This window comes from Euleptes europaea, chromosome 13 (genome assembly GCF_029931775.1).
Source record: "Euleptes europaea isolate rEulEur1 chromosome 13, rEulEur1.hap1, whole genome shotgun sequence".
In the NCBI taxonomy this organism is placed as follows: domain Eukaryota; kingdom Metazoa; phylum Chordata; class Lepidosauria; order Squamata; family Sphaerodactylidae; genus Euleptes; species Euleptes europaea.
In genome coordinates this window covers 64,533,770-64,545,579 of record NC_079324.1, presented here as the reverse complement: position 1 = coordinate 64,545,579, position 11,810 = coordinate 64,533,770, and the positions used below count along the sequence as shown (strand labels likewise).

Sequence of the window (11,810 nt, the reverse complement as noted above, 5' to 3'; positions counted from 1 at the left end):
ACGAGATTCCTACCGTGGTAGGGGGAGATACCCATTTGGAAATATCCAAGGTTTTAGATTCCAAATGGAAAAAAGGGAAACTGTTTTACTTTGTTCGGTGGAAAAACCTTGGGTCCGCTCACGACGAGTGGGTGGCCGCACCCCACATGGCGGCCCCTCGCTTGATCCGAGAATTCCACCTCGCTTATCCCGATAAGCCTCGCCCTCTCGGGAACCCTGGAGGGGGGCCTTAAGGGGGGCAGAATGTGAGGGTCTCTGTCTATGTGTCTCTGCTTTCCATCACCTGCTTTTGCTTTGTTATCAGTGAACTCGTAAAAGCAGTTCACACCTTCTGGTCTCAGGCGCCAGGCCTGATTGCCCCTAGTATCTTCCCCCCCGCTGTTCTTCCTGTCAGTACTCCCTCAGGCCGATGCGGCCTTGGAAGTGTGATAGCTTCACCAGACTTCCTGGGACTCGTCTGATGTTTTGTATTATGCCAAGCTTGTAACTTCCCATAACAATAAGTGTGAACCCCAGTGCCCCGGTGCCCTGGAGTCAATATATTCTGTAAACCCGAATAGCCCCTCACTTGCAGCTTTCTACCTGTGCCTGTCTCATCTCCTGATGTCTTCAATAAATCCTTTGTTTCTTTATCAACGTCTGAACATTTGATTTGGAGAAGTAAACTCAGAGAGAGGGGATCTCTCACATAACCAGAGAATCCATATGGGAAGGAAGATTATCCTTAGGTAACAGGCCCAGTGTTGTGCCCGCATCGGGGTTCACAACACCAGGGCAAGTGGAAAACATGTCCTCTGAGCAGACATGAGCTTGCAGACACCTTTGGAATTCCGAGTGGTGGGTGCAGCTACAAAATGGCGGCCACAAAATGGCTGCTGCAGGAGGCGGAGCCAGCCACAGAATGTTTACCCCAGTTGACCTTCCGCCACACAGTGAAGGCCCTTGTGCTGTGGTGGAACCTGCTGCCAAAGCAATGTTTTTAAAAAATCAGTACAGCCAATCAAATCTCCAGTGGCCAATCAGAAGCCCTGTTGGGCCAAAGCCCCACTGGCCCCACCCATACTTGGCTGGCCCCAAGAAGGGTGTTGGCGAGGGCCGTAGCACCTGCGGGCACCATGTTGGGGATCCCTGTTCTATGAGATAACAAAGCTGCAAGAAAGAGAACCGGGATTCTCTGATGCTTTGAGAGGATGGATCGATCTGGTGACCAAGTCAGATGTGTGTGTGTGCGTGAGCACACGCATCCATGGGGAGAAAGAAATGCAGCCGCGTAAGAGAGACAGCACCATTCTCTGCAGCTGTTCCAAGCAGAATGGCCTGCCACCCAGTCGGCCCTGCCAGGGCCCACACCTGCAGGAACTTCCTCACTAACACCTGCCTGCCCCCACCCTCACCCCCACCCCATCGCTCTGTGCTCTTGCCTTCCCTCTCTGGTGTAGATTCAAGCCTGCTGGATAGTGACTGGGTGTATCTTTTGGGCTCCATCCAGCACTCAGCAGCACCTGGTGGGTCATGCAGGGTTAACAAAGAGAGACTCTCGGATAATTCTCAGAGCCCAGCAGGCAGCCCCACAAAGCCATTTAGCCTGATCTGTTGTACCATGACGGAAAGAAGGCGGGGGTGGGGGAGAGAAGGCCCATCTCCAATAAGCAAATGTTTTATTTCGTATGAGTCACAGAGAACTCCCAAAATGCTCTGTCTGTCAAACATCTTTGCAGCTTTGGGTCGGAGACACAGCCGGGGAAAGGAGAAGAGAAAGCCCTGCCTGTGGAGGAGAGCGGTCCAAACAGATCCATCTTGGATGCTGCTTCTGTTGACGTTTTGGCTCCTGAAGGATCAAAAGAAAGAAAGAAATGGAGAGCCTGGAAATATCGACGAGGACTTTCTTCAGAGGCCTCTCGGCTTCCGTCCCAGGGAGAGGGACACCCTTTGATTTGGGGCAGGAGCCCCCTCCCCCTCCTAGCCCTTTGCCTTTGAAGTCCAGACTCCCTGCCTGGACTTTGGTCTGGCCACTTCCCCCTCCCTCCCATCGGCCCCAGCCCGGCTCACCATGCGGGGTGAATCAGTGGGGGCCACCAGCTCAGAGCCCCTCAAAATGTCACCCCAACCAGGGATCGATGCAACATTTACTGAATTGGCTGGAGATCAGTTGAAATAGCAGGAGATCTCCAGCTGGTACCTGGAGGTTGGCAACCCTACTCCCAGATCTTGGCCTCCCAAAGATGTATGGACAAGACAGAGGGCACACCAGAGGGGGCAGGCTGCATTTTCTGCCCGTGCAAAGCACCTGCCTGGGTTGGGTGGTTCTGGATTCTTGAATCTGCCTTCCTGTGTTTCTGGGCCTGAGCACGGGGCCGTGGAAAACAGCTCTCCAGGCTGAGAAGGCCACCCAGTCGCTCTGCCCCTTGCCCCAAATTACAGCTCCCCATAACTGATTTAAACAAAGCCCCTCAGCCACGGCACACAGACGGTAAGTCTCACAACTAAATGTTTTATTAACACATCCAAGGCCGCTGAGTTGGCTTCCGCAGACTTGTTCAGTCCCAAAGCAGCTTCGTCATCTAACGCTTCTTAATTTGGTTTAAGCACTTAACTGCAGCGGTGGGGGCTCCTTAGGGAGTCAAAGCTGGCTCAGGGTACTAAATCCTAAGTGCCGACGTGGCCAAGTTACTGAGGACTTTGGAGCTGATGCAAGTCTAGCAGAGGCAGAAGCGGGGGGGTGGGGGGGCTTCTTTGTACAGACACCCAGGAGCATCAAGATAAAAATACCTCTTTAAATAGTTGCACCAGGACCCCGGAGACAGGGAAATACAAAGGCTAAAACGAACATTAAAACACAAGCCATGGTCTTGCAATGCAGCTTAGAAATGCTCAAGTTTGACTTTTGGTGCATCTCCAGGAGAAGGAAGTTCTGCCGCCTCCTCTCTACCTGCCCGAGGCGGACAGGTAGGGCACCATGAAGAGCAGCTCCTGGCTGACTTTGAAGTATGCAACAGCCCTGTGGGAAGGAAGCTGCCCCTCCCCTGAGCCCAGAGCAGGCCCCCCCCCCACGCATGCACTGCCACCAACCCCACAACAAGGACATGCTGCCACGGGGGCAACACAAAGACTTTTGGTGCCCACCTGGGTTTGGGACTCTGCTATCCCGCTGCTAGGTTTAGTTAGTTACTTCTCTTTAGACTTGTAGACCACCCTCTATCCCCGGCCAAGGCCGGGTTCAGAGCAGTTCATATCAAATAAAACAATACGTGATAATATACAAAAACACAATCCTGATTAAATATTAATTTCAGAATTTTTAAAAAATTAAAAAATTAAAACAATTTTAAATGACAGCGCTCGACTATCCGCACATGGAATGAGAAACCAGCCTAAGGGGGCAACCAGGGTCCCTTCTAAAAATCAGGTGGTGGAGGAGGAGGAGGAGGGGAGGGAGGGCTCCGTTTTCACGGCTCCAGCAGATGCCCTCTCCTCCGCTGCAAGCCCTCAGGGCCTCCAACTGTTTGGGACACTCTGGCCCAGACCATCCAGGAACTGAACTTCACCTGGAGTGGCCGGGGGCTGTTATATTTTCTGTTTTCTGTTGCTCAAGAAGGTCGGACCAGAACCAACGGGTTGAAATTAAATCAAAAGAGTTTCTGACTAGACATTAGGAAGAATTTTCTGACAGTTAGAGCAGTTTCTCAGTGGAACAGGCTTCCTCGGGAGGTGGTGGGCTCTCCTTCCCTGGAGGTTTTTAAGCAGAGGTTAGATGGCCATCTGTCAGCAATGCTGATTCTGTGACCTTAGGCAGATGATGAGGGAGGGCATCTTGGCCATCCTCTGGTCATTAGGGGTGTGGAGTGGGGAGGTAGTTGTGAATTTCCTGCATTGTGCAGGGGGTTGAACTTGATGGCCCTGGTGGTCCCTTCCAACTCTATGATTCTATATTTAAGGGCCACAAAGGGCCACAAAGGCAGAGGCCGTGCCCTAAGGATGCCAAAGGCTCAGCATCAAGTTCCCTGGGGCTGCCTTCAGTGGCCTCCAGCAGCTGCCCAGCTATGGCTTTGCAGTTAGAGTGGGGATGAGAAATTAGGGTTGGGGAAAGGATCCACAGAGGCATCGCGTCTGCAGGCGTGATGCCAGGAACAAGCCGCCACGCCTTTCAGGAGGTCAGCCTTCACAATCTCGTTATACCAATTCCATCACCTGGTGACAACAGCGCCTGATCTCCCGAGCCCATTCATGTGCAGTCCAGGCACCAGCAACTCACCTTACTCTTTTCCTAGGTATTTCATCATGATACTGTTCACGTCGTCATCCTTCCCATCCGCCTCGGACCGCCCGCCGTCTTTGGCACTGGTGGCGTTGGCTTTCTCAACACATCCTTCCCCTTCCAGCCTCGGAATTCTTGGCCGACTCTTGATGCTGTCGGCACTTTTGAAAGACACAACAGAGCCAGAAGACGAAGAGGAATCAGAGAGGTTTCCAGGGTCCTCTTTGGGCCTTGGACTTGGCGATGAGGGTGTCCCAGAGAAGAGAGCGCGGTCGGTGGGGATCTGGTCTTCAAAATGGACACTCATGGGCCTATGACCTTCCTTCCTTTCCTTGGGGCCTCGGGACAAGCTGCTCGTTGACTGGGCTTTCCGGATGGCTGGGAGGATGTCATCGAATTCAGCGCTTGCCTTCCTTTCATAGCTTAAAGTGGGTATCTCCCACAAGAGCGGGTCACTCTCCCTTCCTTTGCTTGGGGCATCCCCAAATCTCTTGCTCTGAAACACCAGCGGATCCCTGCCCAGGTCCGTATCCATCGTTCCTTCTAAGGAGGCTGCCAGGCAGCTCCTCCAGGGCTTATGCCTTGATGTACTGGAAGCGTCTCCTCCCAAGGGTGGGGAGCTGAGTTCTGGGCACGCCTCGTCTATGTTCTGAACGAGGGAGTCATAGGACCCAAACTTGGAGACCCTCTTCAGAATGGGTGAGGGGGTTGGCCGTGCTGTGCCCTCGGAGGAGATGCTTCGCAAACTGGAGGACCGAGTCAAACCAGCTCCCCCACTTTCCCCAAGTTTGTCTGGTTTTACTGGGTAATCCCTCTCCTCCTGCAAAGTCCTACATCTTCTAAGGGAGGAGGCCCCCGTCGTTTGGTAAATGGGCAAAGACGGAGCCTCGTCCAGTGCTAAGGCCCCTGGTTCTTTGTCTTTCAGTCTCTGTCTCCGCAGTTCTTCAACGTATTCAGAAAGTGCAGATGAAGAGCGTGACAATTTGCCATCAGCTGAAGGAGACACCCTTCTGATCACAGATGGGGACACGGGACTTGGCAGTTTCCCTTCTGCGGATGCCGCTGGAGATGGCCTCTTTCTCATCACAGATGGAGACACAGAGCCTAATTTTTTGGGCATGTCAGACTCCTCTCTGGAAAGCAGCCTCCCATATTCCCATCTCTGAGCACCAAGAGAAGGGCAGGGGACGCTGCCCAAATCTTCCTCCCCTGCATTTCTTCCACATTCCTGCCTTTTAACACTTAAAGTGGGCACCGCTGGGGGGCTCTGGCCGTGGTCCTTGTTTATCCTAGGACAAAAGGTAAAAAGACAACACTGTGACAGAGCACAGGATGTGTGCAAAAGAGCATTCCCCCACCATTGTCACGTGAAGTATAAATATTTAATTTCAGTATTAAATTAGAAACATCTTTTGGTGTCTGCAGCTCGTTCACTCGGTGTGGAGGGATGTAATTTCTGAACATAATTAAAGCAATAATAAAATGGCTGAATGAATTAGAATAGCTTGAAATCCGAGCTGCAGTTCCAGGAACACAGTAAAATTGATGCTGCTGCTGGCACGATTGATTGATTTACCTGTTTTATTACGGTTGAGTGTTTTATTGCCTTTTTACCTAACCCGCCTTGAGCGATACGCATACACTTTCTAAACATCCGACACCCCTGGGTCGACACAACTTTGCCAGAAGCCAAGCAAGGGAAATGCAATGAAGAGGCAAGCGGCCACCAAGGCAGCAGAGAAGAAGAGCTGGTTTTTATATGCCAACTTTCTCTACCGCTTAAGGAAGAATCAAACCGGCTTACAATCCCCTTCCCTTCCCTTCCCCATAACAGACACCCAGTGAGGGAGGTGGGGCTCAGAGAGCTGTGACTAGCCCAAGGTCACCCAGCTGGCTTAATGTGTAGGAGCAGGGAAACAAATACAGTTCACCAGATTAGCCTCCGCCGCTCATGTGGAGGAGAAGTGGGGAACCAAACCCGGTTCTCCAGATTAGAGTCCACGGCTCCAAACCACCGCTCTTAACCACTATACCATGCTGGCTCCCTTGAGGAGAGGAGGAACTCTCCCTAACCTCTGAGGTCGCTCCATGCCAGCAAGCTCGAAGCATGGCTGGGAGTGCACAAGCCAGCCCCTGGACCCCGAGTGTGCAAGTGGCACAGACATTGCCATGGTGGCAGCCGCCTCTGGGCAGGTGCAGCAATACCAGTGGAGAACTGCCCTTCCCACTGCTGGCGAGGGCTCCCCATCACATTCGGGGCTCTGGGCTGCAGCTGGGCCAGGGCCTTTCTCTCAAGCCCCCGCTCCCACCCATGGAAGTCACACGCAGGCAAAGGCCTTTTGATCATGAGCAGCAGCCAATGCTCCAGCCACATGCTCTGCTCCCGTCTTGCCTCACGTTCAGGAGGGGTAGAAGGGGAGGGGGCCTCCAAAGGACCCTGGGACCCCCACCTGCCTTTGGGTCAGCGGGCAGAGCTGGAGTGGCCGGCCCAGCAGCCCCTGCTGGCTTCAGATCCCAGCCAGCGGAAAGCCTCTCGCTGACCACAGCTGGAGGGCCAAGACCCAATGGGGCCTTCTGTCTTGGCAGAGGAGGGAAGGTGGGGCCCCACTGGGGGCTTTGGAAACCCCCCCCCAGGCCTATGTTGCCCCACAGCAGCCAGGCTTGAAACAGCTTCCTCCCACCCCTACCCCCACGCTTTTTAGCTTGCAAATGGAAGAAGGGCTACAGCAAAGCCTCCAGTGTGCAATTACACTTGCATGCAAAGGCAGGGACATTTTTTCCCTCCTTTGAAAAATACAGTTGTTAAAGATTTAGCCTTGACAATAATAAACCCTTTTGGCTTGGGAGAAGGGACGTCGTTTCCATAGCAACATTATGCCAGTCTGTAATCTGGCAGACAATGCTGGGCACGTTGAGACCAGACTCAGCTGACCTGAAACAAAATTTACACCTGAAGATCTCTTGAGGTATCCTCGCCTCTGTGGAGAAGATCCAGCACGGGAAAGGGCTGGGAACACACATCAGGGAGGGAAGCGCTTCTGCAAATGGCTGCCGCGCACCTGGCAAGATCGTGGCAAGGGAGAAAGTGGGATGCAGCCTGTGCGGAGGCCGGCCGGCCCTGGGAGCGAGAAGTGGAGACTCCTGGACTGGGGCTGAGGCCAGGCAGTAAGCTACCCAGGGCAGTGCTCTTTGGGCACTTCGGGGCGCTGATGGGATTCCTCGCCTGGCACAGATGGCCAGGCACCCCAATAAGCCCAGACGCATGAAAGTGACATTACAGAGCAAGGGCAGGAAAAGAGGCACTTCCAGCCTTCTGGTAGGAAAGAAGCAAGCCGGCACTGGCCCAGCCAAAGGACCCAACAGTGCCAGGAGGTGGCAGGAATTTGGGCTCCTCTGAGCTTCAAGCTTGTGGGGAAATCCACACACAGTACTCCAAAGGATGTGGGGCTCCACTGAAAGTGTTCACTGTCGTTCCTGAGCATTGCAGCGGTGCTGAGAAGGACCCTTCTTGTTCACCCTCACTGAAAAGGTTGCCTCTTCCTTCAGTTGCCCTCACTCATGAAGGGCTATTTTAGAGTGAGGGCTCCTCTCGGTGGCCTCACTGATGAGTTTGGTGTTAACTGGATGCCAGGGAGAAGAAAGAACAGCAGCTTCCCAGAATAAAACCCACACAAATCACAATGACCCATCTTTTCAAAACTGACAGTTTCAGTTGAGCCAAGCACGGGCTCTTTGGAGCCCACAGGATGAGGAGACCATGCGTTGCAGCAGCAGCCGGCTCCCATTTGAAAAAGCATCCTGGGGAGAACCAAGGATGCCGGCAGAGCCCAGAATCTGTGGGTGACTGAGGGGACTCTGAAAGGCAGCCAAGAAAGGGAGGCCTCCTGCGCCTCTCCCCACACCCATGCCCCCCCCATTACAAGGAAAGGTAGAACAGCTGGAATACCTTCAGTGGAGCCCAGCCAGCTCTTTGCTGCCTGCCTTTGCAGACACGGCTGCTTGGAGGCTTCCCTTTGCTGCTTCCCGCTTCCTTTGTCAACAGGGTGCATCTGCTGAGGTGCAGATTTTCCCCTACCCATACACACGTGCACACCTGCCTTCAGGAGCCAAGATCCAACTTGGTCTGGAGAAGTACCCCTCTCCCCACCCCCACCCCCCGCCATACAAAAATCATAATATTGACCTACTTTACAGGGCTGTTTTAAAGATGACAGAGATACAAATCAGCTCAAGCAATTAGGAAATGCTTGTGACAGTGCATCAGCACCCAACTGTTTTGTTGTTTTGCCTTTCCCCAATTTAATTTTTTTTCCAAAACAGGCTTCATTCTTAACTGGGGTTAGAGATGCTGTCTCCTTTTCTCTCAAAGGCAGCAGCCCCAGAGGCTGGCCAGGGTGGCTTCAATTGACAATAGCTTAACCTAGTTTAGCTCTGCTTGGCAGACTCAGACCCAGGGCTTTCTGGGCCAGCAGGGCAATATTTTCAGGTGAGGAATGGCTTTCAGCAAATTTCAGATGAAGAGCAGCTCTGGCTGTCCCTCTCGTACACTTGTCTAGAGCAGAATTAGGTTCTGTGATCTCAGGGCAAGCATATTGAGAGGTGATATGATAACCATATAGAGGAGGATGCCAAGTTGTTTTCTGTTGCCCCAGAAGGTCGGACCAAAACCAGCAGGTTGAAATTAAATCAAAAGAGCTTCTGTCTAAGCATTAGGAAGAATTTTTCTAACAGTCAGAGCGCTTCCTCAGTGAAGCAGGCTTTCTTGGGAGGTCGTGAACTCTCCTTCCCTGGGGGATTTTAAGCAGAGGCTAGATGGCCATCTGTCAGCCATGCTGATTCTATGACCTTAGGCAGATCATGAGAGGGAGGGCACCTTAGCCATCTCCTGGGCATGGAGTAGGGGTCACTGGGGCTGTGGTGGGGAGGTCGTTGTGAATTTCCTGCATTGTGCAGGGGGTTGGACTAGATGACCCTGGTGGTACCTTCCAACTATGATTCTATATAAGGAAGCGTCTCTCAAATCTATCACTACAAGAGGTATTTGCTGGAATCTCGGCAACTAGAAGGCACCAGATGGGCCAAGATCTAGAGAACCAACAGCTGTGATCTATTGGAAACTGGCGAGTGACCATTTCCTTTCCACTCACCCCAGCTGACCGGCATCGTTTGCCGGCCGTTCACCACCAAGCAGTGAGACGCTGCCCTTGGCCGCTCCACCAAAGGAGAGATTTGGGCTTTGTCTCACCCCCCAAGTAAAAAAAGTGCCAGCTAAGATCCAATAGGAGAATCTGAAGGCGTCCTTTAGACAAATAGAATTTTGTAGCGTGCAATCTACACCAAAGCAAATGACATACAACAGTAATTAGTGAAGATTACACAGTAATTAGGGTGATTATGCTTATGCTCGTTGAAATCATTTATGCAATAATATCTGTGCTTGAATTGAAGCACAGGGCACGGCTGGAGAAAAAAGGAGAGTGCAGGGACTCCATAGGGGAAGGTTGGCCCATATGGGGGGCATGGGGGGGGGGGCTCTGGCATAAACTGCAAATCTTCAGTAATTCTGTCTCTGGGAATCCCACCAGAACAGCTGGCATCCAGCCAGCACTGAGCTCCAACCAGCCTCTCCTGCCTGAAGGCCTGACATTCTGCCCTCGGCCGGCTCTCACTCCCCCTTCCTCGGCCTTTGCCCCTCCCCCTGGCTTGCCAGACCACTCCCTCACCCCCCCACCAGCCTCCCTGCTTCCTCTTTGGGGGTTACCGCACTTTGTATTCCCAGCAATGTATTAAGAGTTTGAAAATGTTGTAAAAAACATCGCTTTAAAAGGGTTTTTGGATACCACGGCTTATAAATGGTTGGAAGATGTCTTTACAGCTAAAGGGGCCAAACAAAGTGCGAACAGTATTTTTTATAACATTTTCAAACTCTTAATACATTGCTGGGAATACAAGTGCGGTGACCCACCCCCCACCCCCACCCCCCGTGTCTCTTCCCTCTCAGTCTTTGTGCTCGGAGCAGCCCCGCTGGGGCAGCCAGAGACCCTTTGGCTTGGATGGCCAGCCCCTCCGTGACACAGAAGCACAGCTAATCACAGCTAGAAACTTCATGTACCCTTCACACATGACACCCAGTCCCCTCTCAAGAGAATATGCAGCGCACAACAGAATATGCAGCCACTTCAACTCACAACACTCACAAGCATGGGAACTGGAGCCAGTGGGGAAGGGCAGGGTCCCATTAGGTTTCCCCTGCTTGCGCTGACTATTCCCCACTGTGGACTGCACAGCAGCATTTCCTGGTCATGCCATGCGCACATGTCGGGGGGGGGGGGGAGTCTGGATTTGAACAGAACATGAATGCACTCCAGATCCTGAAAAATTGCTGGCCCATATAAGCAGGGGTTGGAGCACATTCTCAGTGTGACCAAAAATCTTTAGATGTTGGGAGGCCGGGGACCTTTGAGCACAGCCCGCCTTCACCGTCACCAGAGGCCCTCATCTATCCTTCTTCCATCTTGTTTTCTTCTTCTCCAGTTTTCCATTTTTTAATAAATAATTCTCAGCATGCAGCCATCCTTCTGGCCCCAGTCTGGATTGGAGAGTCTCCCAGTCTGGAGAATCCCACAGGCAGGATTCTCTCCTTGCCTGATCCCCAGAGAACACATCCAAGGCACCTTGATCCTGCTTGAAGTGGGGTGCTTTGACACGGTGCCTTTTGTCTTCCCTCGTGACTCATCCCCTCTCAGAGCAGCCACCTTTCAGGGTCTGAGGCTTTGACCTGCGACATCCACATCTCCCCCCTTGTGGCCTGCTCCAGAAAGCCAGTGTGATGTAGTGGTTAAGAGTGGTGGTTGGAGCAGTGGAGTCTGATCTGGAGAACCGGGTTTGATTACCCACTCCCCCACGTGAGCGGTGGAGGCTAATCTGGTGAATTGGATTTGTTTCCCTGCTCCTACACATGAAGCCAGCTGGGTGACCTTGGGCAAGTTACAGCTCTCTTAGAGCTCTCTCAGCCCCACCTACCTCACAGGGTGTCTGTTGTTGGGAGGGGAAAGGAAGGTGATTGTAAGCTGGTTTGAGTCTCCCTTAAGTGGTAGAGAAAGTCGGCATATAAAAACCAACTCTACTCCTCCTCCTCCTCCATCTCTCTGGCACCAGCCCCTTGAATGCCCCTTGCCGTGCCCTCATGGGGCATTCACCAGCATCAAGGGACTGCAGCGTGCTTGCACTGGATGTCTGCTGGGCTCTCATGGGACAGTGCTCTGTGGGGCATTCCTCCATAGTTAAAATGGCTCTCTGTTTCTGAAGGCCGCTTTCCTCCTCAGCCTCTCTAATGGCAAGCATCATAAAATGCATAATTTATACCTTACTGTATAAGACTGTACTACTTAGCATATTTATGAAACCCGAAAGTATAAATGCCTTCGTTTTCTACAAGTAAAGTTGCAAATTAAGGCAATAAGAGAGAGGGGGAGAGAGAAGGAGAACTGAAATCTGCCTCACCCTTGGCTACCTTGGCACACAGAGCAGAGGTAGGAAAAAACAATCGTTGAAA

General features: G+C 52.4%; 1 protein-coding gene across 1 annotated transcript in view; it reads right to left on the bottom strand.

Moving 5' to 3' along the window:
- Positions 1-4,253: 4,253 nt before the first annotated feature.
- The window catches only part of MYO18B (myosin XVIIIB), a 113,650-nt gene continuing 106,093 nt past the window's right edge, over positions 4,254-11,810 (bottom strand). Inside the window, exon 42 of the mRNA XM_056859120.1 lies at positions 4,254-5,544. Within this exon, the coding sequence (XP_056715098.1) occupies positions 4,254-5,544 (1,291 nt within the window). The remainder of the gene's footprint in view (positions 5,545-11,810) is intronic.